The 21,403-nt window shown below is 44.8% G+C and overlaps 1 protein-coding gene across 4 annotated transcripts in view; it reads right to left on the bottom strand.

Moving 5' to 3' along the window:
• CNNM1 (cyclin and CBS domain divalent metal cation transport mediator 1) overlaps positions 1-21,403 on the bottom strand; it is a 69,232-nt gene that overhangs the window by 26,739 nt on the left and 21,090 nt on the right. For 2 of the 4 annotated variants that reach the window (XM_070780625.1, XM_070780624.1), the window contains exons 2-7: positions 12,868-13,011; positions 9,271-9,411; positions 6,896-7,065; positions 4,884-4,983; positions 4,490-4,537; positions 1,011-1,073 (exon numbers count right to left, since the gene is read on the bottom strand). In XM_070780625.1, the coding sequence (XP_070636726.1) occupies positions 1,011-1,073; positions 4,490-4,537; positions 4,884-4,983; positions 6,896-7,065; positions 9,271-9,411; positions 12,868-13,011 (666 nt within the window). The remainder of the gene's footprint in view (positions 1-1,010; positions 1,074-4,489; positions 4,538-4,883; positions 4,984-6,895; positions 7,066-9,270; positions 9,412-12,867; positions 13,012-21,403) is intronic. The other 2 variants (XM_070780626.1, XM_019988415.2) reach the window with 1 other exon arrangement.

The following is a 21,403-nucleotide window of genomic DNA, read 5'->3' as shown; positions in this document are numbered from 1 at the left end:
GGAACCAGATGGCTTTTGATGGAAAACTGTGATTTGTGAGAACGTAGAAGTCAACATAAATAGTTCTGAAGTTGCAAATTTGGGGGTTTGAGGTCTCAGCCTATTTGAATGTTGAGAATCTACTATATACACAGTGAAATACAATTGATTTCTTGATGATGAGGCTATGGTGGGGCCTCAGAATCACTACCATAGCATTGGAATAAGGAAGACGGATGTAGAGGGTGTGGGGAAGTGGATTGTGCTTTAACTTCAGGGTAACTTAAATAAATCCTTAGTTTGGTCATTATTTCCTCCATGAAACTAAGAGATCAACTTCTAGGGATGAAAAAAGGAAACAAGTTCTTAACCGATTATTGAGATTTATTCTATTCTATTCTATTCTATTCCATCTTAGAGTTATAGTATGGAGCTGCTTTACCTGATTAAAAGGAAATCGGTAACTTTTCATTAACAGGAGAGGTTCAACCTAATGAAAAGCTGTTCTGAAGTTTTTAATATAGCATCCTTTGTGTGAGCAGAGCCAGAGTGATTATGGTCACTACATAGTAACATTTCAAGCAAGATGAGGTGGGGTTAGTGGTTAACTGAGGTCAGAGACCACGTAGAGGAAAAGACAGAGGAAAAATGGAAATAAAGCATAGCCTTTCATTGTTTTCTCCCATTTTTCATCTGCTGCACCTCTTATCCCTCCTTTCTGCAGTCAGACAAACGATAAGGAAAAACTCAGACCGTTCCTCTCCAGCCCTCCCCATTTCTCACATGGATGCACACAGGCATATCCCTGGGGGCTAAGTTCATAAGTGACACCGCTGCACCAGCAACGCTTGGACAGTGAGTACCAGTGAGTAGTAGCAATGCATCGTGCCATGCCTACGTCCTGGGCGTGTCTGTTGGGAGAGGCTAGTTTTCATGCGGGACAGTGACAGAGACCAAAGGCCTCTTGTAAACCCCATGGATCTATGGAGACCCCATGGATCTATGGAGACCGAGACCCCATGCATGTTTACCTGGGGAGCCTGCCAGAGAGTCCCCTCTGCTGAAGGCGAAGGTACGAGACACAGAGACGGGCACTAAAGAGTCAAGGATTTGTGAGTTGTGAAGGGGAAGATAAACACAAAAGGAGAGAGACAAAGAGCAAAGTGGGTGAGACAGTCTGCTCCTGGATCTTCACAACATCCCATTTCTCTGCCAAAGGGAGTCTTGCCTCTGGAAACATGGTAATCGCATCTTCTCACAAAGTCACTCTCCGGAAAGAAGAAAATAGATAGATTTTGCTGAAGTTCTTCCAAAAAGATGCACAATAATCTCAGAGGGGATGAGACCCACCAGTGACAAGAAAGGCAGTGCCCCAGCAGGGAGTATGCGTGGGCAGTGTTCCGTCTGTTCCTTTTTGAGCCAGCACATGTGTTGGGAGCCCAGCACTGCATCCCCTCGGGGCCCTCCCGACTGCCTTAGGGCTTCTCACCTGCGGGAGGGCTGAAAGCAAAGTGCAAGCTCCTGCTAGGGGGGGCATCCTCAAGGAAGAGGAGGCCATCTTCTGCCTCGGACTCATAGGAGTTCCCTCTGTGGGCACAGTGCTGGGGAGGAACTGTGCACAGCTAGAGCCTTGGGACACAGGAAGGGCAGTTTCTAGCAATCTTAATGTGAATCAACTTGATAAACTAAATCAGTCACTTCTTAGCCAGTACAAGTGCTCCAAAGTACCTCTCTTCCTATCCCCTTTTCCTTCGCTCTCTTTCCCCACAGTCTGAAATGGTGCTGGCTATCACTTGGGGCCTGGGTGGAGTGGAATGTGTAGTAATATTCCAGTCCTTCACCGACCTTGATCCTGATCCAGCAGTCCGGGAGGCAATCTGTCTTTATCCCTCTTATCTGATCATTCCCAGAGTCCCTTCCAAGAAACTGAAGTCAGTCTGCAGGTGACAGCACTCTGAAATAGGTGGCTTTGGCAGTCTTAGTTGCTGCACCCAATGATTTGCCCGAAATTACCCAATAGTGTAAAGGGGAGAGGGGAGAGGGGAGAGCCTTATCCTACCTGATAATCATTTATTTTGTCAAGAAATCACATTCTTTGTCAAGGAATATTTAAATGGGCCCCTAGTGTTGCAAGACACACTGGAATAAGAAACCCCATTGTCTCGAGAAGAATCCTAGTACTTCTGGCCTACAAATTAAATATATCTCAGTCAAGCAAATAGGAGCCTTGTTCTCTCCCACTTCCACACCCCTGTGGGCATCTGTTCTGGTCACGCTGAGCTCAGACCCCATTCCTCCGGATTACCAGGCTCACTTTGGTCCTCCTGGGTTCCCTGGCAATCAGAACCAAGACAAAGGAGACAAAACTGATTGTGTTTCCTTCACCCAGCACAGGAAAAGCAGAGGGATTGACTTATAACCTCAGACTCAACTTTGAGGCATCGGTCACAGGGCCAGTGTTCTGGCAAACTCATCATCTCATTTATCACCCTCAAGGCTGACAAAGCTCCAGATTGGCATCAAGGACAGGGCTAGTTAGGTAGACTGAGACCCTACAAGAATCCATCACTTTGTGGTCCAGCCTTAAGCTCTTCCTTGACCTACAAGTAAGGTTCTTGGACAGTGAAAGATGCTGGGTGGCTGGACCTGGGCTGAGAGGTGGACCTGGAATAAGCAGGGGCAGGGGGGTAGTGGTGGTGGGCTTGGCAGTTATCCACACCTAACTCTATTAGATGTGGAGGGCTCGTGGGGGAGAAAGGAAAATGTCTCTATATCCCTCAAGCTAATTTGATTTCTTTTTCCTCCTGAAGATGGATAAATAAAGATGCTCAGAAGTGTGGGGAGGGAAAGAGAGGTTAACATTTCTTTTTAGTTAACCAGTTTTGAAGGAGAGATTACTATTGCAGGTTTATTCTGTCTCAATGATAAAATGGATTTTGATAGGAAGAACTAGAGACAGGAAGGAAGGAGGAACCAGATAACATTTTCCCACTACTTAAAAAAATTTTTTTTAAAGAAAGAAAGTCATGTAAATTAGATGGGCTTGGGACCTTTATGCAGCAATTTACCCCTAGAGTCCCCACTTCTTTTGGTCTTATGTAAAGGCCAACACATCTAGGTAACACTTTGAATCTCAGTAGTCACTCTACCTTGAGCAAGGACCAATGTGATGGCTGGTGGAGACCTCCTTTAGAGAACCAAGGTCTACTTGGTCCTGTAGACCATCCCTCTCCCATATCTTGACTTCTTGTTCTGCAAACTGATGCTTCCTTCACCAACCTTAATTGACATTTGCCAGTTTATATAACAACATACCAGGGTTTTTTGTTACAGCCCTCCTTCCACATATGTGGGACCACTCCTTGGGTGTGGGCAGCTATTTCAATTTCTTTTAAGTCCTCTGTTGGGCCAGGATGGGAAATTACACTGTAAATTGTCCCAATATTCCCACATAGAAATGACATCCTGGAACATGTTGGATCTAAGATCTGTATTTCATTGTGCTGTTTGAACAAGTCAGGCCACTGGAAGGCACTGAGGTAAATAGTTGCATTGAGGTGATTCGGAGCAGGTCATTTCTTTAGTTTCTCTGTTACAACAGTACCTACTTTTCAGGTGCCGTGGATTGTGATTTCAAGCTTTGGGACCCTCTGATAAATCCCAATATAAAGCACTATGGAAGATTTTCTTTTTTTTTTATGATGAGAAAAAACACCCATTTGGCATTAAAATGGCCACCATAAACACTAAGAGCTGAAAGCAATGCAAAATTCAGACTGGTGAATCAAAGACAAATCTAGAGAAATAATGCTTTTTGGATCACACTTATATCACAACAAATGCCATGCCCTCTAAACACAAGTACGATAACTGATGCAGGAAGCAGAGAGAAGGTAGAGTACAGAAGGGGCAGAGAACACCCACCAGAAGCCTGTGCCAGCCCCTGCCATCAGCATGCATGGCCAGCCGCAGACCCCTCCCCACCTGCTGAGATGTGGTCAACGAGCAAAGAGAAGCAGATGAGCAATATACGTGCCAGCCTGGGCTTTACATCCTAAGATCTTGCTGTTGCTGCTTACTAAATGCCACAGACACAATAATAGCATATTACGGTTTGCAAGTAGAGGACAGAAGGTGAATTACCACAGCAGAGAAGGAACGGTTCAACCTCCAGCAGAGCACACAAAACCACCTGCTTGCATTCCCTGGCAGGTGATAGCAAATGGTGCCTCCCCTCACAACCTCCCTCGCTGGGCATTCATCATTTTGCACATGAGCAGAGAAGCAGCAGAAAACATTCTAGACTCTCAGAAACTAAGCTCCCCCGCCCCCTGCCCTGTGGTCTGCGGGTACCTGGCAGAAAGCAGTGTTCCTGGCAGAGCATACAAAGAGGCTGCCAGCATTTATGTTAGTCCCAGCCCAGGCTGAGAGTGGTTGGTCCGGGTCCCCAGCCTGGGCTGAGGCAGGACCTCGGCAGGGAGGACGAGGGAGGGGTTTGAGAGATACATACGAAAGACAGAGGATCCAGCCAGACTTCCAACCTTCCGCACATCGTTATCTAAGGACAGAAGGATGCAGTGTGTTTCAGAGGCAATTCAGAAAACACACCTTCTTAAAGGAATTCTCCCTCTCCCACCCCACCCACAGCACCAATCAACCCTGCAAAAACAGGTAATCAGGTGGAAGTATAAAGAGTAAATGTGTTTTTTCATATTGAAAATTACCACTATCCATCCCTAACACTGGATAATGTTACAGTCTACTATGTACTTCCACTTCTAAAGTCCGGGAAGGTAAAAGGCTTGTCCGGGGTCCATAACAGGAGTCATGACTTGGAACCCAGATGCATTTTCTCCACTATCCCACTGCTTCCCCAATAAGCTATGGCTTGGAAACTGGAATACCTGAGCAAGCAGTGGTCATGATGGCTGGGACACCATAGTAGGTGAAGGCTCCGTTCTCGAAGCGAAGGCCTTCCTTACCAACCTCCACTTCCACTTTACCCTGGAGAAAGAAGGTAGTGTGCTAAGGGTGTGGACAAGCACTTCCAGCTCTTTTAGTGAAGATGACCCTAAGTACTTCTGTTTGGATAATAAGTGGACCTAAAAATCTTATCACAGGAGAATGTGAATTCCATCCAGATATGTTTTGAAACAGCAGCTTTAACTTCAGGAGCCCTTGGCAGTAAAGTTCTTGTTTAGTTAATAAAGCAGTATCCAGTCATGAACATGCAAGCTTTCCTTGAAGACTCTAATGGCTCCTTCATGAGGCAGGTCCAGCTAGCTCAGGACCCCATAAACCCCATAAACTGCTCCAGTGGTATAGTCTGAGACTGCTGCTGCTAAGTCACTTCAGTCGTGTCCAACTCTGTGTGACCCCATAGATGGCAGCCCACCAGGCTCCCCGACCCTGGGATTCTCCAGGCAAGAACACTGGAGTGGGTTGCCATTTCCTTCTCCAATGCATGAAAGTGAAAAGTGAAAGTGCAGTCTCTCAGTCATGTCCCACTCTTAGCGACCCCATGGACTGCAGCCTACCAGGCTCCTCCATCCATGGGATTTTCCAGGCAAGAGTACTGGAGTGGGGTGCCATTGCCTTCTCCGATAGACCATCTCTATTATCTCTAGCTGAGATAAAGCCAGATTCTGTGAGAAGCTTGAGCATATGGTATGCTATTAGGGGTCTGAAACCGTGTGTATGCACTGCATGGATCCATCCCAGACCCTACAAGGCCTGTACTATTTTTACCCCCAGTTTTATAGATGAATCAATTTTGAGGCTCACAAAGATTAAATAACTGAGTCAAGGTTAGTTAACAAGTACCAATATTGGAATTTTAAAACTAGGTCTTTCCAATTTCTGAACCTACCCTCTTGCCCCTATATTTTACCCCCGCCAAGATTTATTTGAAAATGGTTATGTTTATATTAGGCATAAGACTCTACTAGCGTTCCTTGTGTTATATAAACAATGTAAACACCCTTCTCAATTTCCAACAGTAAAGAATGCGACTCCATTTCTGGAGAAGAAGGCATTTTAACGAGGTTATCTGGAAGGATGGGTTTGAGGCATATACCATGTCCGAGCAGACAGGTGGCAGGGGGACTGTAACAGAGAGGCCCTTTCTAAGTCACTGTGAATTTAATTAAGATTTTAAGACAATCATTGTATTTAGGGTTCACCAGATTCTACTGGGAAGAGACTGTGAATAGGGGCGGGGCTAATGGTGGAGCCAGGCCAGGAGGCGGGGCTGGAACCTTGCCTGACATTTATTAACAGGCCTCTCCGCTTATTTACACCCCCTCAGGGCAGGGTGGGTGACTGTACTCATGTGAGTACCAGGAAGATGCTGCAGCTCTCTCATTTGCTTGTTTATTCCCTCATAGCGCCCTTAAGGAGAAGATTAAGGGACTGCAACAGTTGAAGTGTGGCAGAGAGAGTGGACCTGTTTCATGTGCCTCCAGAGAGCAGAGCATGGACCAGTGGGTGGAAATCAGAGATGGTGAGGTTTTAGCTCGACAGAGAGAAGAGCTTAAAACAAGGAGTGCCTGCAATTTGGGAGGCAGTGCACAGTTGCATTCCTGGGCATGGCCAAGCAGAGACAAGAGGTGATAGGGATTTTGTAGGACACCAGTTTAGGAAGTTCAGCAGCAGAACCCCTCGGCTGGGAGTTACCCACTGCACCCCCAACCACAAACATTGCTGACATCAGACTAAATGCCATCAAGATCCCATCACTCTAGGATGCCAGCCAGTCACACCTGTCTCCTTCTGTGAGTCATGGACAAACGCCCGCCCCAACTGGCCTTGCTCCCAAGGCAGCCTTGGAACCTGGCTCGGAGGAGGCATGGGCATTCCTCGTCAGCCTGGAGAAGTCCTACCTTGCCCTTGGAGGGTCCAAGGCTTTCCCACTCACCTGCAGAAGCAGCACAAAGTAGTCCACGGGGCGGTTGCGCTGGTAGAGGTAGTGTTCCGGGGCCTTCTTATTCTTCTCATCAAACTTCAGCTCCTGGATCACGTTGGGATGTTTCAAGAGCCGAAGCAGGATCTTCTCCGAGAGGTACAGAGACTTAAACGGCTCCACTTCTAGGGGAGGGTGAAGGCAGGAGGAATCGGCAGCAGGGAGGAGTCAGGGTGGACATAACCAGAGCCATTCATGCTCCATGCTCCATCCTGCAATTCCCGTAGGTGGGTGGGTCGGGGGGTGTCTTAAGCCCAAGTGTGCATCTTCGGGCCCTCTGGGGATATGGGTACCTGCACTGGCATTTCAGGTCACTGTTATGACAGTGTCAATTTTGTTATTAATTTTCTCATTGACTTTATTTAAAGCTGCACATAGACTTAAAAAAGAAGAAAATCCTGCCATTTGTGACAGCATGGATGAACCTGGAGGATGTTATGCTAGGTGACATAAGCCAGGCACAGAGGGACAAATACTACACGATACCATTTATATGATGAATCTGAAATAGTCAAATTCATAGAAACAGAGAGTAGAATGGGCTGGGAGAATGAGGTAATGGGGATATTAGTCAGAGGGTACAGAGTTCCAGTTGTGCCAGATGAATAAATCCTAGAGATCTACTGCACAGCATATAGAGCCCAAGAACAATGCTATACTGAAGACTCTTGAGAGCCCCTTGGACAGCAAGGAGATCCAACTAGTCCATCCTAAAGGAAATCAGTCCTGAATATTCACTGGAAGGACTGATGCTGAAGGTGAAACGCCAATACTTTGGCCACCTGATGCCAAGAACTGACTCATTTGAAAAGACCCTGATGCTGGGAAAGATTGAAGGTGGGAGGAGGAGGGGAAAACAGAGGGTGAGATGGTTGGATGGCTTCACCTACTCAATGCACATGAGTTTGGGTAAACTCCGGGAGCTGGTGATGGACAGGGAGGCCTGGCGTGCTGCGGTCCATGGGGTCGCAAAGAGTCCGACATGACTGAGCGACTGAACTGAATTGAACTTAAAATTTTGCTAAGATCTTATATTAACACACACACACACACGAATAGTAATAACACATATAGAAAGTGGCAGGAAACTTTTGGAAGTGATGTTTATGGCACAGATTATGATGATGGTTTTATGAATGTATGTGTATCTCGAAGCTCATCAAGTTGTTTACATTAAATATGTACCATTTTTTGTATGTCAACTATATTGCAATAAAGTGGTTTAAAAAGCAGATGGAGTTAGACATGGATAAGTAAGCCATGTGAACATGGCTAAAAATGTTTTTGTTTTAATGCTATGATCAAATGAAATACAGAGAATTTAATCTGACTTATTTGTATGATGTATATCTGTTGAGTGAAATGAAATTTCAAGTTAACAGGAACACTTAATTATTTAAGTGGAAAGTTCTCAATAAGAAGCATCATTGCATTGTCTTTACATATTAATAGATATTATTATATACTATATTATTATGTTATGTTATACTATACTATTATATTATGGCATATCATTATATTTACAGATACATCTGCTTTGTTCTAGGAAATCAGATATCCAGTTGACATCTGTAGTCATTGAAAGACTATATTAGAACTATAAAGTCAGAACTATATTACACGTTTAAAACCCTAAAGAAGCTCCAATTTAAAATTTTCTACCTTTTAGCATCTGGAATAGTACTAGCATTCATTATGCACTCAATAAATACATGCTGGATTAATTAAATAGTGAACTTACTAATGTGTGTGATTGTTCTAGGTCAGCACATAATTAGGCATGAATGAGGAGATTAGACAGTTCAAAGACAATTTTACCTTCTTTACAAGAAGGAGAAGTTTATCTTTGGATCCTGTCTTTTTTTTTCTCTGAAGATTCTGGGATTCACAATCCATGTCTGTATTTGAAGAACTCATAGCTCACAGGCCTACATGGCCCCTGGAGAGTCCGGGCCCCCAGGGCTTTGTAGCTACATAGGACATCGCCTGTCCCTCCCAGATGAACCCTCTGGGCCACCAACCCCCACCATGAAGCAGGTAGAGGAAGGGAAAGTGCAGTGGTGGATTCCTCAGCTCTTTTCTCAAGTAGAAGAGAGAAAAGCAGAGTTGCATCATACTCACTTACCCTGAGAAAATCGGAGGCTGAAAACGAGCAAATGTAGGGTCCTGTTGCCCCTGCCCAAGGATAACCTCCTCTTCTGGAACAGAGGTTCTCAGTCCCTGCACTGGACTCGTTGCAAGGTGTTAAGGATGTCTGGTGCCTGGGTCCCGCCCTCCAGAGCTGCCTTGCCTGCCTGGGGTGGAGATGCAGGAGGGCAGGGTCATCATACCTGTGGCCATGAAGCGGTGTGTGGCCAGCAGAAGCTGTGGCGAGATCTTCACCCTCATCTCTGAGTCGGAAAGCTTAAACAAGGAGAAGTCGTGCCGCTTCCTCTCCCTGTGTGGGACCCTCTGCTTTTTCCGGTTGTCTGCTGTGGGGACAGGGGACAGATCGCAACTATCTCAGAGTCACTGTTGATTTTTGGAGGTTTCACCTGAGACAGGTCCTTTGGGACCATGGGGATTTCTGGAAAGTGTCAACAAGTCTCTGTATTAATCGCACTGAAGTGGTGAACAGTGGAAAAGTGGAAGGCTGGCCTGGGGCTCCAAAGTTCAGGCTTCTAGGGCTGGCTCCCCTGCTTATGAGCCGTGCAGCATCTCTAAGCATCACAGTCTTGTGTGCTTTAATTTATACAATAGAGTTAGTGATTAATCATAACTCTTCTGCTCATAAGTTTAGTGTCTGCATGCTTAGTCACTCCATCGTGTCCGACTGTATTCAACCCCAGGGACTGTAGCCTGCCAGGTTCTTCTGTCCATGGGATTCTCCAGGCAAGAATACTGGAGTGGGTAGCCATTCCCTTCTTCAAGGGTCTTCGAAACTCAGGGATAGAACTCAGGTCTCCTGCATTGTAGGCAGATTCTTTACAGTCTGAGCAACCAGGGAAGCCCCATAAGGTTAATGATTAATTGTAATTTTTCTGCTCATCTCAGGTAGTTATTATAAGACTCCCATCAGAATCTATCTGTGAAATGCTTACAAATAACTGTATGCTTACAAAAAGGACTTCACACACGAGGGACTTGTGTTCTTAGCATCAGGGACTCTGGCAGGGCCTGGGGGTTTATGCCTCGGCCATACTCCTGTCCCCAGAGCTGGACTCACCTCGTGTCTTCCCACTGATTGAAACCATGCTCTGAGCGGTACAGACGGATGCCACCCAAAGGAGGTGGGGGGTGGTCACTCCTCTTTCCACTCACAATTCTCTTGCTTCAACCCTGGCCCCTCCACAGGGAGAGAATTGGGGGAAATAAAGGAAAGGAGAAAAATGCAACTAGCTCTATAATCCATAAAGGTGAGTTCTCCGGGTGGGCCTCAGGCAGGAGTATTGTGATTATTGATTGAAAAAAATCTCTGCTTTTTCCAGTTTAATTTTTCTCTCTGCTTTTTAAAATCTTGTCTCTCTCTCTCTCTCTCTAAATATACATATATATATATATATTTTTTTTTTTTTTTCCCCCAGGGGGTGACTTCCCTGGTGGTCCAGTGGCTAAGACTCCACGCTCCCAAGGCAGGGGGCCTGGGTTTGACCCTTGGTCAGGGATCTAAGATGCCACATGCCACAACAAAGTGTTTGCATGTTGCAACTAAAAAGATCCTGAGTGCTGCAACTAAGACCTGACACAGCCAAATAAATCAATAAAAATCTGTTTTGGGATAAAGGGTAGGTTTTCTTTGGTCATATGTCTCTTGCTTTCCCTTAGTACTGAGTAAAATATTGAAACTTTAACCTATCTTAACCTGTGCTAGGGAAGCAGAGAAGCAGATTAGGGTTTTTCTAAAGTTGCCCTGGAGCAAAACAGCGGTTCAGGGAACTCTCAGTGCAGGCTGAACAGACACACTGGAAATGAAAGGGAGAGAACTCCAGGGGACGGGCTCCCTGGGACTCTCCCCCTCCTTCTGATTTCGCTCTGCCACATGACTGAGTTCCCTTCTAGAAGGAAGAAAGTGCCCTCCTTCACACTGCTCTTTTGTGGGCCTGCCTTGGACTTCCGGCCCCGGCTTTAAGGCTCCTTGTGTCTGGTTGCCACAAATGGTGAGATCCCACAGTGAGATCCAGGCCCAGCTGTCCTGGGGGTCAGGATCTGGGGAGAAGCAACACAGTAGTCCTGGCTCCTCAGCCTTCTCACCGTTCTTAAGGATTCATGCTTATTTATAAGAATGGGAAAATCATAACCCTCTCTTTTAGAGAGGGGATGGTTTAGCAAGAGAGCAGCAAAGATAGCTATCAGACCACTCTTTTCCATTACTAGTAAGTAACCTTCTGATTTATATGACGTGTTCATCTAAATATTCCCTCTCTATCCTCCATCAGAATGCTACCAAATAGTTAATCACTGGAGAATCAGTTTCCTCTGATCTCCCTCTTCATTCCTTCTATTTTATTTTATTTATTTTTAAAATACTTTTTTTTGATGTGAACCATTTTTAAAGTCTTTATTGAATTTGTTAAAAATTGCTTATGTTTTATGTTTTGTTTTTTTGGCCATGAGGCATTTAGGGTCTTAGCTCTCCAAGCAAGGACTGAACCCATACCACCTGCGTTGGAAGATGGAGTCTTACCCACTGGACTGCCAGGGAAGTCCCCATTCCTTCGATTTTAATAGTGAGTATTGGAATATCAGGTTGTTGAAACAAATGCCCTAGGAAGAGCTTACTCACTTAGACTGCTGTCACTACTATTAACATCAGCCACTAACACTTTAGTGTGAATATTTTCACCAATATATCTATTGAGACACTTGGGATTTCTAAATCTAGAGCACAGTGATAGTCAGAGGTGGAGAAGGGGAAAAGGACTGGGGGATGGAGATATCAGCTCCTATTTTAAGGTAATGAGCTGGGCCGGGGCTCCACTGCAACAGCAGACACTGTGACGCTCCTGCTAAGTTTCATCAAGGCTTGGCCCACCTTGATCTGATCTCTTCTCACCCCAAAGGGAAGCACTCTTTCTGCACCACTCACTGCCTTAGCGTCTTGAAGTTTTTTCTACTAGGAGCTTGTCTCTGAACAGTTGCCCCCAGCAAACCAAGGACACAGATCTGGAGTGGGTTCTCTGAGGGGAGGATGGGGACTGCTGTTATACTTGATGAAACTGGGAGGAGGGGACACTTACTGGCCTAGGGACTCCCATGGATTTGATAACACTCCCATTTTTGAGGAAAGCAGGCCTTTGTAATGTTTGTGAGCAAAGCTTTGATAAGACTCAGTAACGAAAGCAGTCACTATCGCAGGGAGGAACCTGTGTTGTTCCTGGGAGGATTGGGGAGGAGGGTGAGGAGACTAGACCAGAGCCAGGGGTGAAAGGGAGGAGGAGGGGAACCAGGCAGCAGGGTTGAAACATACACAGGACAAGAGCAGCGTCTAAAAGGACGACTTAGGTCTGGCTTAGGTTGTGCTGGGTGATGTCATGAGTCTCCACAGCACGCTGATGTTGTTGTGAGTGAATCATGAGTGGAACCCCCAGGGATGCCGGGGTCTATGTCCAGGTGGACAAAGAGACAAGCCAGGAACAACACAGGGGACAGAAACAAGGGCAGAGAGGTCATCCGAGGTGCACTTCATTTCCTCCATCCAAAGGCCAGGAGGTCTCCTTTTCATAGTCTTGGCTCTGTTCCTAAAGGTTCTCTCTTGATAAACATTTAGCTAGCATACTCTCAGTGACTCATCGGTGGTTCAGGCTGGGGCATCTTGCCATGCCAGCCCCTGGGGCACACACAGCAACACTTGGGCCTTGTCCTGACCCCCTTTCACACTGTTCATTAAATTAAGCCAGCTCTGAGAACCTCACAGGAAAATATGATGGCTTTGGACAAGAGCCACTTACTGTAGAGGTCAGTTTCATCCAGGATCTCTGACTTGATGATCTCCTCTATGATGTCCTCCAGTGTGACGATGCCCATCACCTCATAGAAGGGGTCCCCTTCTCCCTCGTTATTCACCCGCTGGACAATGGCCAGGTGAGACTTTCCTAGAGACAAAGGAAGTCACAGTTAAGCATCTGGGATATTTTCAGAGAAATTTCCTTTTGAGAAAATGATACTAAATTGCTCTCTGACCAATCTTGGGACTGAACCACTGAACCCATTCCAGGATCTCTTTAAAACATGAAGTCTGTATACAACCTCTTATAAATGCAAACTTTATACTTTTATATCACTATCGCTTTTGAAGCAAGTTACTTGGACTTCCCTGGTAGTCCAGTGATTAAGAATTTGTGTGCCTAACAGGGCACATGGGTTTGATCCATGGTCTGGGAAGATTCCACATACCTCGAAACAACTAAGCCCGTGTGCCACAACCACTGAGCCTGTGCTCTAGAGCCCTCGTGCTGCATCTAGAGAAAGCCCATGTGTGGGAACAAAGATCCAGTATAGCCACAAATAAATAAATAAATAGAAAGTTACCTGATATACACAACGCCATTTAATTTTTTTTTCCTGTAATTTTCCTATATTAAGAAGTATATCTAAGCTGAAGGAGGATGAATAATCTAATTGAGAGAATTAGAATTTGGAGTTAGAAGAACTAGGTTAGAAGCCTGCAAACCTCCTCGCCCCCATCCCTAACTATCTTAGTGACTATCTGTGCAACTCACCCTGGACAAACCAGTATGTTAAACCTGTACTGAATCTCAAGCTTCTCATCCAGCATTAGAAGATAATACTAAAATGGTGATTTTCAATATGGCTCCCAGAGGCTTTGATATGCCTCCCATTGAGAAGCATGGTCTAATCAACTCCCTCGGGCTTGTGGCTGCTTCAATCAATCGAGAACAGGGAAAGTGAAAGTGTTAGTCGCTCAGTTGTGTCTGACTCTGTGACCTAATGGACTGTAACCCACCAGGCTCCTCTGTCCATGAAATTCTCCAAGCCCAAGGGATCTTCCTCACCCAGGGATCAAGCCCGGGTCTCCTGCCTTACAGGCAGATTCTTTACCACTTGAGCCACCAGGGAAGCCCAGAGAACAGAGAAATGTCTGCAATGAGGCTTCTGAGAATGCATCATAAAAGGCATATAGCTTCTGCCGCAGAAACACTCTAAAGAAGTCTGACAACTACCGTGAGGCCACCATGGTGAAGGGGACCCATGTCGGTGCTTAGGTGACAGTCCCAGCTAAGCCTGGCCTTTCCACCATGCCACCAAAGTGCCGGACAGGTTAGAGAAGAAGCCTTCTATGGCGGTGGATCCTGCCCCACCTGCTGGCATTCTCCCCAATCATCTGAGACGTTTCTAACCACGGGCACAATTACTGTGAAGCAGAGATAAGCAACTCCCACTGAATTCCTGACTCAGGAATCTGTGAACATGATAAAATGGCTGTTGTTTCATGCTTCCAAGTTTTGAGGTGGCTTGTTAATAGCAGCAGTAACTAGGACAATCAATTTCCATCAAGTGATTGTGGAGTTCAAATGGCCTAGTGGATGTGTCCAGGATCAGTTGCACAGATAGTCACTAGGGAGTAGGGGCAGGGAGGTTTCCATAGTGCTTTCCATAAAGGCACTGTGTAAACTGTAATATGTCATAGGCAGTTAACTTACTGCCCAGCAGCTGACTAACAACAGTTAACATTTATTGAGATAACTACATGCCAGGTACTATTTGGAGCACTTTACATGTATCAGTTCATTTCATCCTCATAACAACCCCTGAGACAAGTACCATTATTATTCCTATTTTACAAGCGAAACAACTGGGGCACAGATGGTTAACTAATAAGCCTAAAGTTACAGTCTGTAAGTGGCAAAGCTACACTTTGTGAACCCAGGTAAACTGGTTTTCGGTCCTAATCTAGAGACTGTCTTACCTGAGTCCTGCTTCACCTTGGTTTATTTTCATCCACTGATAGATGCATTTTCTGGATCTGTTTCTCAAAGGACAATCTGGGTGGTTCTTTTCCTTGGCTAAGAGAACATCTCCTTAAATTAGGAGACTATCTAGGGTACAGATTCAGATGTTATTCTTGCCCCTCTCCAAAAAAAGGAAGTTCATGCCTTATCACTGCTACCCTGTATAAGCTTTTGCTCGCCCACTGTTAGAAATATCAGACTAGTAAGCTTGCCAGTGCATAATTAACCATTAAAATTTAAACAACATGAATTTACGTATCAAATACTTCAAATCGCAAGACAGCTACTTATTGGGATTTTTAATGAGACAGATGGCATCTATATCACTCAAAAATAGTCTCTAATTTCCTCTCCACCTTCAACTCATCCTGCGACTTACTCCCAAACTGACTTGATCAGGCCACTCCCCCACTCAAACACCCTCCCTAGTGTGCACAAAGTCAAATCTAGGCTCATTAGTTTGGTATTCTCAAGATTGTAAAATGTAGCACCTCCCTGTCTTTCTAACTGCATGCCCTACCACATCCTCCAAATATCCCGTACTCCAGAGGAACCGTGTTACCTCCAGCTCCTAACTTCCTCCACGTCCATTTTCCAGGTTCTCACTCACACCATCTCCTTTTCCCATTCTGTCTCCTTTATAACTCTATTAAAGCACTTATCACAATTTGCTGCTTCTCATAACTTAAAATGTATGTGTCCTCTACAGCAGCAGTCCCCAAACTTTTTGGTACCAAGGACTGGTTTCGTGGAAGACAATTTTTCCATGGATGGGGAGGGGGGTGGTTTTGAGATAATTCAAGTGCATTACACTTACGGTGTATTTTATTTCTAATCTAATGCTGCCACCGATCTGACAGGAGGTACCAGTCCGCGGCCTGGAGGCTGGGGACGCCTGCTCTACTGGGCCTACGTGTCTTCCTCAGATTGTAAGATTCTTCAGGACAAAGGCTCATACACTTAGTCAGGGTTTTCTCTACACAACAGGCAGCCAATAAGTGCCTGATGAACTGAACTAAGACTAAATAAAAGTCCACAGTTTATGTAATACATGATATTAAAACCAGACAAAACCCTTTTTAAAAACTAAAATACAGTGTGTTTAAATTAACATTTAAACTGAATCAGTGGTTCTAAAATTATCCTTTGAAACAACTACATCCTGCCCAATTGGATTGAAGTGTTTTGTAGCTTAAATTAGATTATGTTAATTGTTAGGATGTGCTCAATTTAAAATTGTTTTTTTTTTTAACACATGTTCTTAAACTTCTGGCACCTGCTCTCACTTTTCTGCTAACACGTGCTAGCATATGACTAGCATAATGGAAAAAGTTGGAAAAGTGATTTCTTAAAATTATTTTCTATAATTGGATAATTTTTTGTTATGTGGAGCCCAGAATATATATAATACAGCCATACTTCCTGCCACCAAGAGGTTAGTTTATATAATGGGATTAAACAAATCAACATCTTATGTTGTTTCACAAGAAGTGTCCCAACTTCCAAGTGAAAATCCACCTTTGGTCTACACCTTTCAAGGTCAATTTGAGGACAAACTATATGATCATCAGGGAATAATGATTTCAAGTCCTAATTATATGATATTCAAGACAATGTACTTGTGTAATCTATTTAGAAACATTTTATAATTCACAATCAGCCTTTATGATTCTGTCAAGTGCCTGTAGAGATCTGCAAACAAATGAAGGAAGTCATTGTTTCTTGGGGACAGACTGGAACAGGAATCAATAATCACATACCCCTGTTCTGAGCTGACAATGGGACAAGAAAGCCAGCTGTTCCCATGACACACATACCCCAGGTCCTTCCCTCAAAGCAGCTGGCCTTGGAGACGAAACTCCTGGCACTCCTCCTCTTCCTGGGCCCCAGAAGTGCTAGAGCTGTGGGCCTGGGATGGAGAAGGTTCATGTGTCTTAGAGATCTTACCAACCCTGAGCGATGACCTATGAGTATTCAAAACTGCGGCAGTGGAGGCTCAAATTTCACAAGTGTTTCCATCTTTTGCTGGGCAAAAACTGTTTCTAACATGCTTTATGTCTCCTCCCATGGATGAGTGCTGTGTTTACTTGCAAATGGCACACTTGAGGGAGTGGCTTCAATCTTGGTTAATCCCCTCTCATGTCCTTCTATGAGGTTCTGTGAATGCTGTCCCTCTACAGACTAGCAGAATTGCTCAAGTTCCTTCTCACAACCACTAGCCTATTGATTTCAATTTCCTTCCAACTTACTAGAAATTTGGGTATCTGTGAAAGAAATTTAAAATATCAATGACCTCAGGTATGCAGATGACATCACCCTTAAGGCAGAAAGTGAAGAACTAAAGAGCCTCTTGATGAAAGTGAAAGAGGAGAGTGAAAAACATTCAAAAAACTAAGATAATAGACTCTGGTCTCATCACTTCACGGAAAATGGATGGGGGAACAATGGAAACAGCCAGAGACTTTATTTTCTTGGGCTCCAAAATCACTGCAGATGGTGACTGCAGCCGTGAAATTAAATGATGCTTGCTCCTTGGAAGAAAAGCTATGACAAACCTAGACAGCTTATTAAAAAGTAGAGACATTACTTTACCAACAAAGGTCCATCTAGTCAAAGCTATGGTTTTTCCAGTAGTCATGTATGGATGTGAGAATTGGACTATAAAGAAAGCTGAATGCCAAAGAATTGATCCTTTGAACTGCAGTGTTGGAGAAGACTCTTGAGAGTTCCTTGGATTGCAAGGAGATCAAACCAGTCAATCCTAAAGGAAATCAGTCCTGAATATTCATGGGAAGGACTGATGCTGAAGCTGAAACTCCAATACTTTGGCCACCCGATGCCAAAAACTGACTCCTTGGAAAACACCCTGATACTGGGAAAGATTGAAGGTGGGAGGAGAAGGGGATGACAGAGGATGAGATGGTTGGAAGGAATCACCGACTTGATGGACATGAGTTTGGGTAAGCTCTGGGAGTTGGTGATGGACAGGAAGCCTGGCATGCTGCAGTCCATGGAGTAGCAAAGGGTCAGACATGACTGAGCGACTAAACTGAACTGTGAAATAATTTAGGTTAATGATGATGAACGTTAACATTTATATGCTGCTGCTGCTAAGTCGCTTCAGTCGTGTCCGACTCTGTGCGACCCCATAGATGACAGCCCACCAGGCCTGGATTCTCCAGGCAAGAACACTGGAGTGGGTTGCCATTTCCTTCTCCAATGCATGAAAGTGAAAAGTGAAAGTGAAGTCACTCAGTCATGTCCGACTCTTAGCGACCCCATGGACTGCAGCCTACCAGGCTCCTCTGTCCACGGGATTTTCCAGGCAAGAGTACTGGAGTGGGGTGCCACTGCCTTCTCCATAGAACTAACAATTTGTTAAGATGTTTCACACAGGGTACAGGAGAGTCATGGACATTGTGAGAAGATTTCCTGAGAATTGTGAGAACCCTTCATTTTGTGAATTAGAGATGTTTGGCCCTGCTTTCTCCAGAATCTATTGAGAGACAATAGGAACTGTGTCATATACAAGTGTCTTATGCATATTTTGAAGCAAGATAGCTTCTTTCTCAACTTCTGGATTCTCTCTCATTGGGTGCCCACTTCACTTGAAGAATTAAAAAAGACTATTTCTTTAGGATTGTTACTGTAAACAAGATGGTACATGGAGGACAGTAACGCCGTGTTGAACTGCTGAGGGTGCTTTGCTCAGTACTTTGCTCTGCACACTCCCAGCCTATAGGTAAGTCCAAAGCAACTGGGTCCCTGGAAGAATCACCCTTCCTTTTGCTAAAAATAGTCAAAGTGAAAAAATTTAAGTTTGCTAATTCCAAGGCCCTATTTGATCTGATTAAGATATAAAGACTCAGGGCTTACCTGGTGATCCAGTGGTTAGGAATCCATCTGCCAGTACATGGGACACGAGTTTGATCCCTGGTCCAGGAAGAACCCATATGCTATAGAGTAATTAAGCCTCTCCACTGCAACTACTGAGCCCATGTGCCTAGAGCCCACCCTCTGCAATAAGAGAAGCCATGTTCTCTTATGAGAGATGAGAAGCCTGTTCACTGCAACTACAGAAAGCCTGCATGCACTTAAAAAAAAGATACAATCAGGCAAAAGGCAATTCTTTAAACAGAAAACTCATGAATGCTACCACTTGATGAGGTATTTTAACATGTCCCTTGACCATACTACCATGGCACTGAACACCAACAGATGAAAATCTCTGGATTGAATTGAAAGATAAGGAAACAATGGATCTTACTGCAATGCACTTTCTAGAAATTAAGGCAACATCTGTCTCTGTTGTAAGAATACATTTCATTCTGGTTTAGTAGTGTTCTACTTCTGAACTGGTAGCTACTGGCTTGAATCCCTGCCATGTTCCTGGTATCCAGCCTCAGCAGAAGTCCCAGTCCTGTCCTGATGATTTGGCCTGTTGACATGCCTTTCCTGGCTTCCAGCAGCTGTAGACTCCTTAAGCCTTGATTTGCTGCCCTCTAGGCTACTTGCTGGGAGAAGGCGATGGCACCCCACTCCAGTACTCCTGCCTGGAGAATCCCATGGACAGAGGAGCCTGGTAGGCTGCAGTCCATGGGATCGATGAGGGTCGGACACGACTGAGTGACTTCACTTTCACTTTTCACTTTCATGCATTGGAGAAGGAAATGGCAACCCACTCCAGTGTTCTTGCCTGGAGAATCCCAGGGACGGGGGAGCCTGGTGGGCTGCTGTTTATGGGGTCACACAGAGTCGGACACGACTGAAGTGACTTAGCAGCAGCAGCAGCAGCAGCAGGCTACTTGCCTGGGAGAAGGCAATGGCACCCCACTCCAGTACTCTTGCCTGGAAAATCCCATGGATGGAGGAGCCTGGTAGGCTGCAGTCCATGGGGTCGCTAAGAGTCGGACACGACTGAGCGACTTCACTTTCACTTTTCACTTTCATGCATTGGAGAAGGAAATGGCAACCCACTCCAGTACTCTTGCCTGGAGAATCACAGGGATGGGGGAGCCTGGTAGGCTGCTGTCTATGGGGTCACACAGAGTCGGACACGACTGAAGTGACTTAGCAGTAGCAGCAGGCTACTTCCTCTCAGACTCTGATTTGCAATCTTCAGCTCCATTGCTGTCTACAGCTCAATGAAACATGCAGTAGAGAATACACACCTATGGCTTGAGACTTGTTTGGACCACAGTGTTAGGATGATTTTGGTGAAACTGGAGAAGTAATCCTCAAAGAAGCATAATGGGTAAGAATATGGGATTAAGTCATACTAAAGCCCTCCATTAAGCAGGGCCACCTGGGGTAGAGGTACCCCAGTGCTTTGGAATACATTCCACCTAGTTCAGTGTTTCTCAATGCTGGCTCTATACAAGAATCATCTGAGAAACTAATAAATACACTCTGAAGACTGGATCTCATGCCCAGATATTCTGATTTCATTTGTTTGGGATGGGGCCATGACACCAATAGTTAAAAACATTCCTCAGGTAATACCAATGTTCAGCCAAGTCTGAGAATTATTACTTGCTTTCCAGTCACGTTCTCAAAGTGTGGTCCCTGGACTATCAGCATCACTCGAAATGCAAATTCTCAGGCCCCACTCTAGACCTAGTAGATCAGAATCTCAGGGGGTATAGTCCAGTGATCAGTGGTTTAACAAGCTTTTAGCTGGTTATGATGCAGGCTAAAGTTTGAAAACCACTGGTTTATAGGTAGGCTCTATGGCACTCTGGTTATTTGTCTGATGACCTCTACTGAGGAAGAGAAACAAGCACTGAGATTTCTAATACAATCCTCATCTTTTCTGTGTACTTGGTTTAAGTCACAAGATGTTAAGTACTCATGAAAGGAGAGGAAAGAACCTCCTGGACAAATGATAGTTGTGTGGCAAGCTGATGAATGCTTTCTCTCATATGATGTGGTGGTTATGGTATTTTGTTACAGGGCATAGAGTGGCAGCTGACTCTTTCATGCTGAGCCTGGAAAGAGGTTTCTTTTTTTTTTTTTTAATATAAATTTATTTATTTTAATTGGAGGCTAATTACGATATTGTATTGGTTTTGCCATACATTAACATGAATCCGCCACAGGTGTGCATGTGATCCCCATCCTGAACCCCTCTCCCCCCTCCCTCCCCATACCACCCCTCTGGGTCATCCCAGCGCACCAGCCCCAAGCATCCTGTATCATACATCCAGCTTTTGTACCAATGAGACAAGTTTGAAGTATTGCACCATCTATTAGGCTCTTGGTATAAGTGAGGTCAATAAAATTTCCCACTTCTGAAAGTCAAACTAGTCTTTTCTGTTGCCTCAAGAATCCAAAGGGTGGTCCTAGTACTGGTTACTGGTAGTGCTCTGTCTTTACCACCTGGCATCAACATGCCCAAGCTATAAGTCAGACTTCTTAGAAAGGTGACTAGGTTTTCAAACATTGCTTTTGAAGCAGTGGTTCTCAACTGGGGCTGATTTTTGCCTCCCAGGGAACATTTGGAAATATCTGGAGA

Source organism: Bos indicus, chromosome 26 (assembly GCF_029378745.1).
Source record: "Bos indicus isolate NIAB-ARS_2022 breed Sahiwal x Tharparkar chromosome 26, NIAB-ARS_B.indTharparkar_mat_pri_1.0, whole genome shotgun sequence".
Lineage (NCBI taxonomy): Eukaryota > Metazoa > Chordata > Mammalia > Artiodactyla > Bovidae > Bos > Bos indicus.
This window is presented reverse-complemented; position numbering and strand designations above follow the sequence as displayed.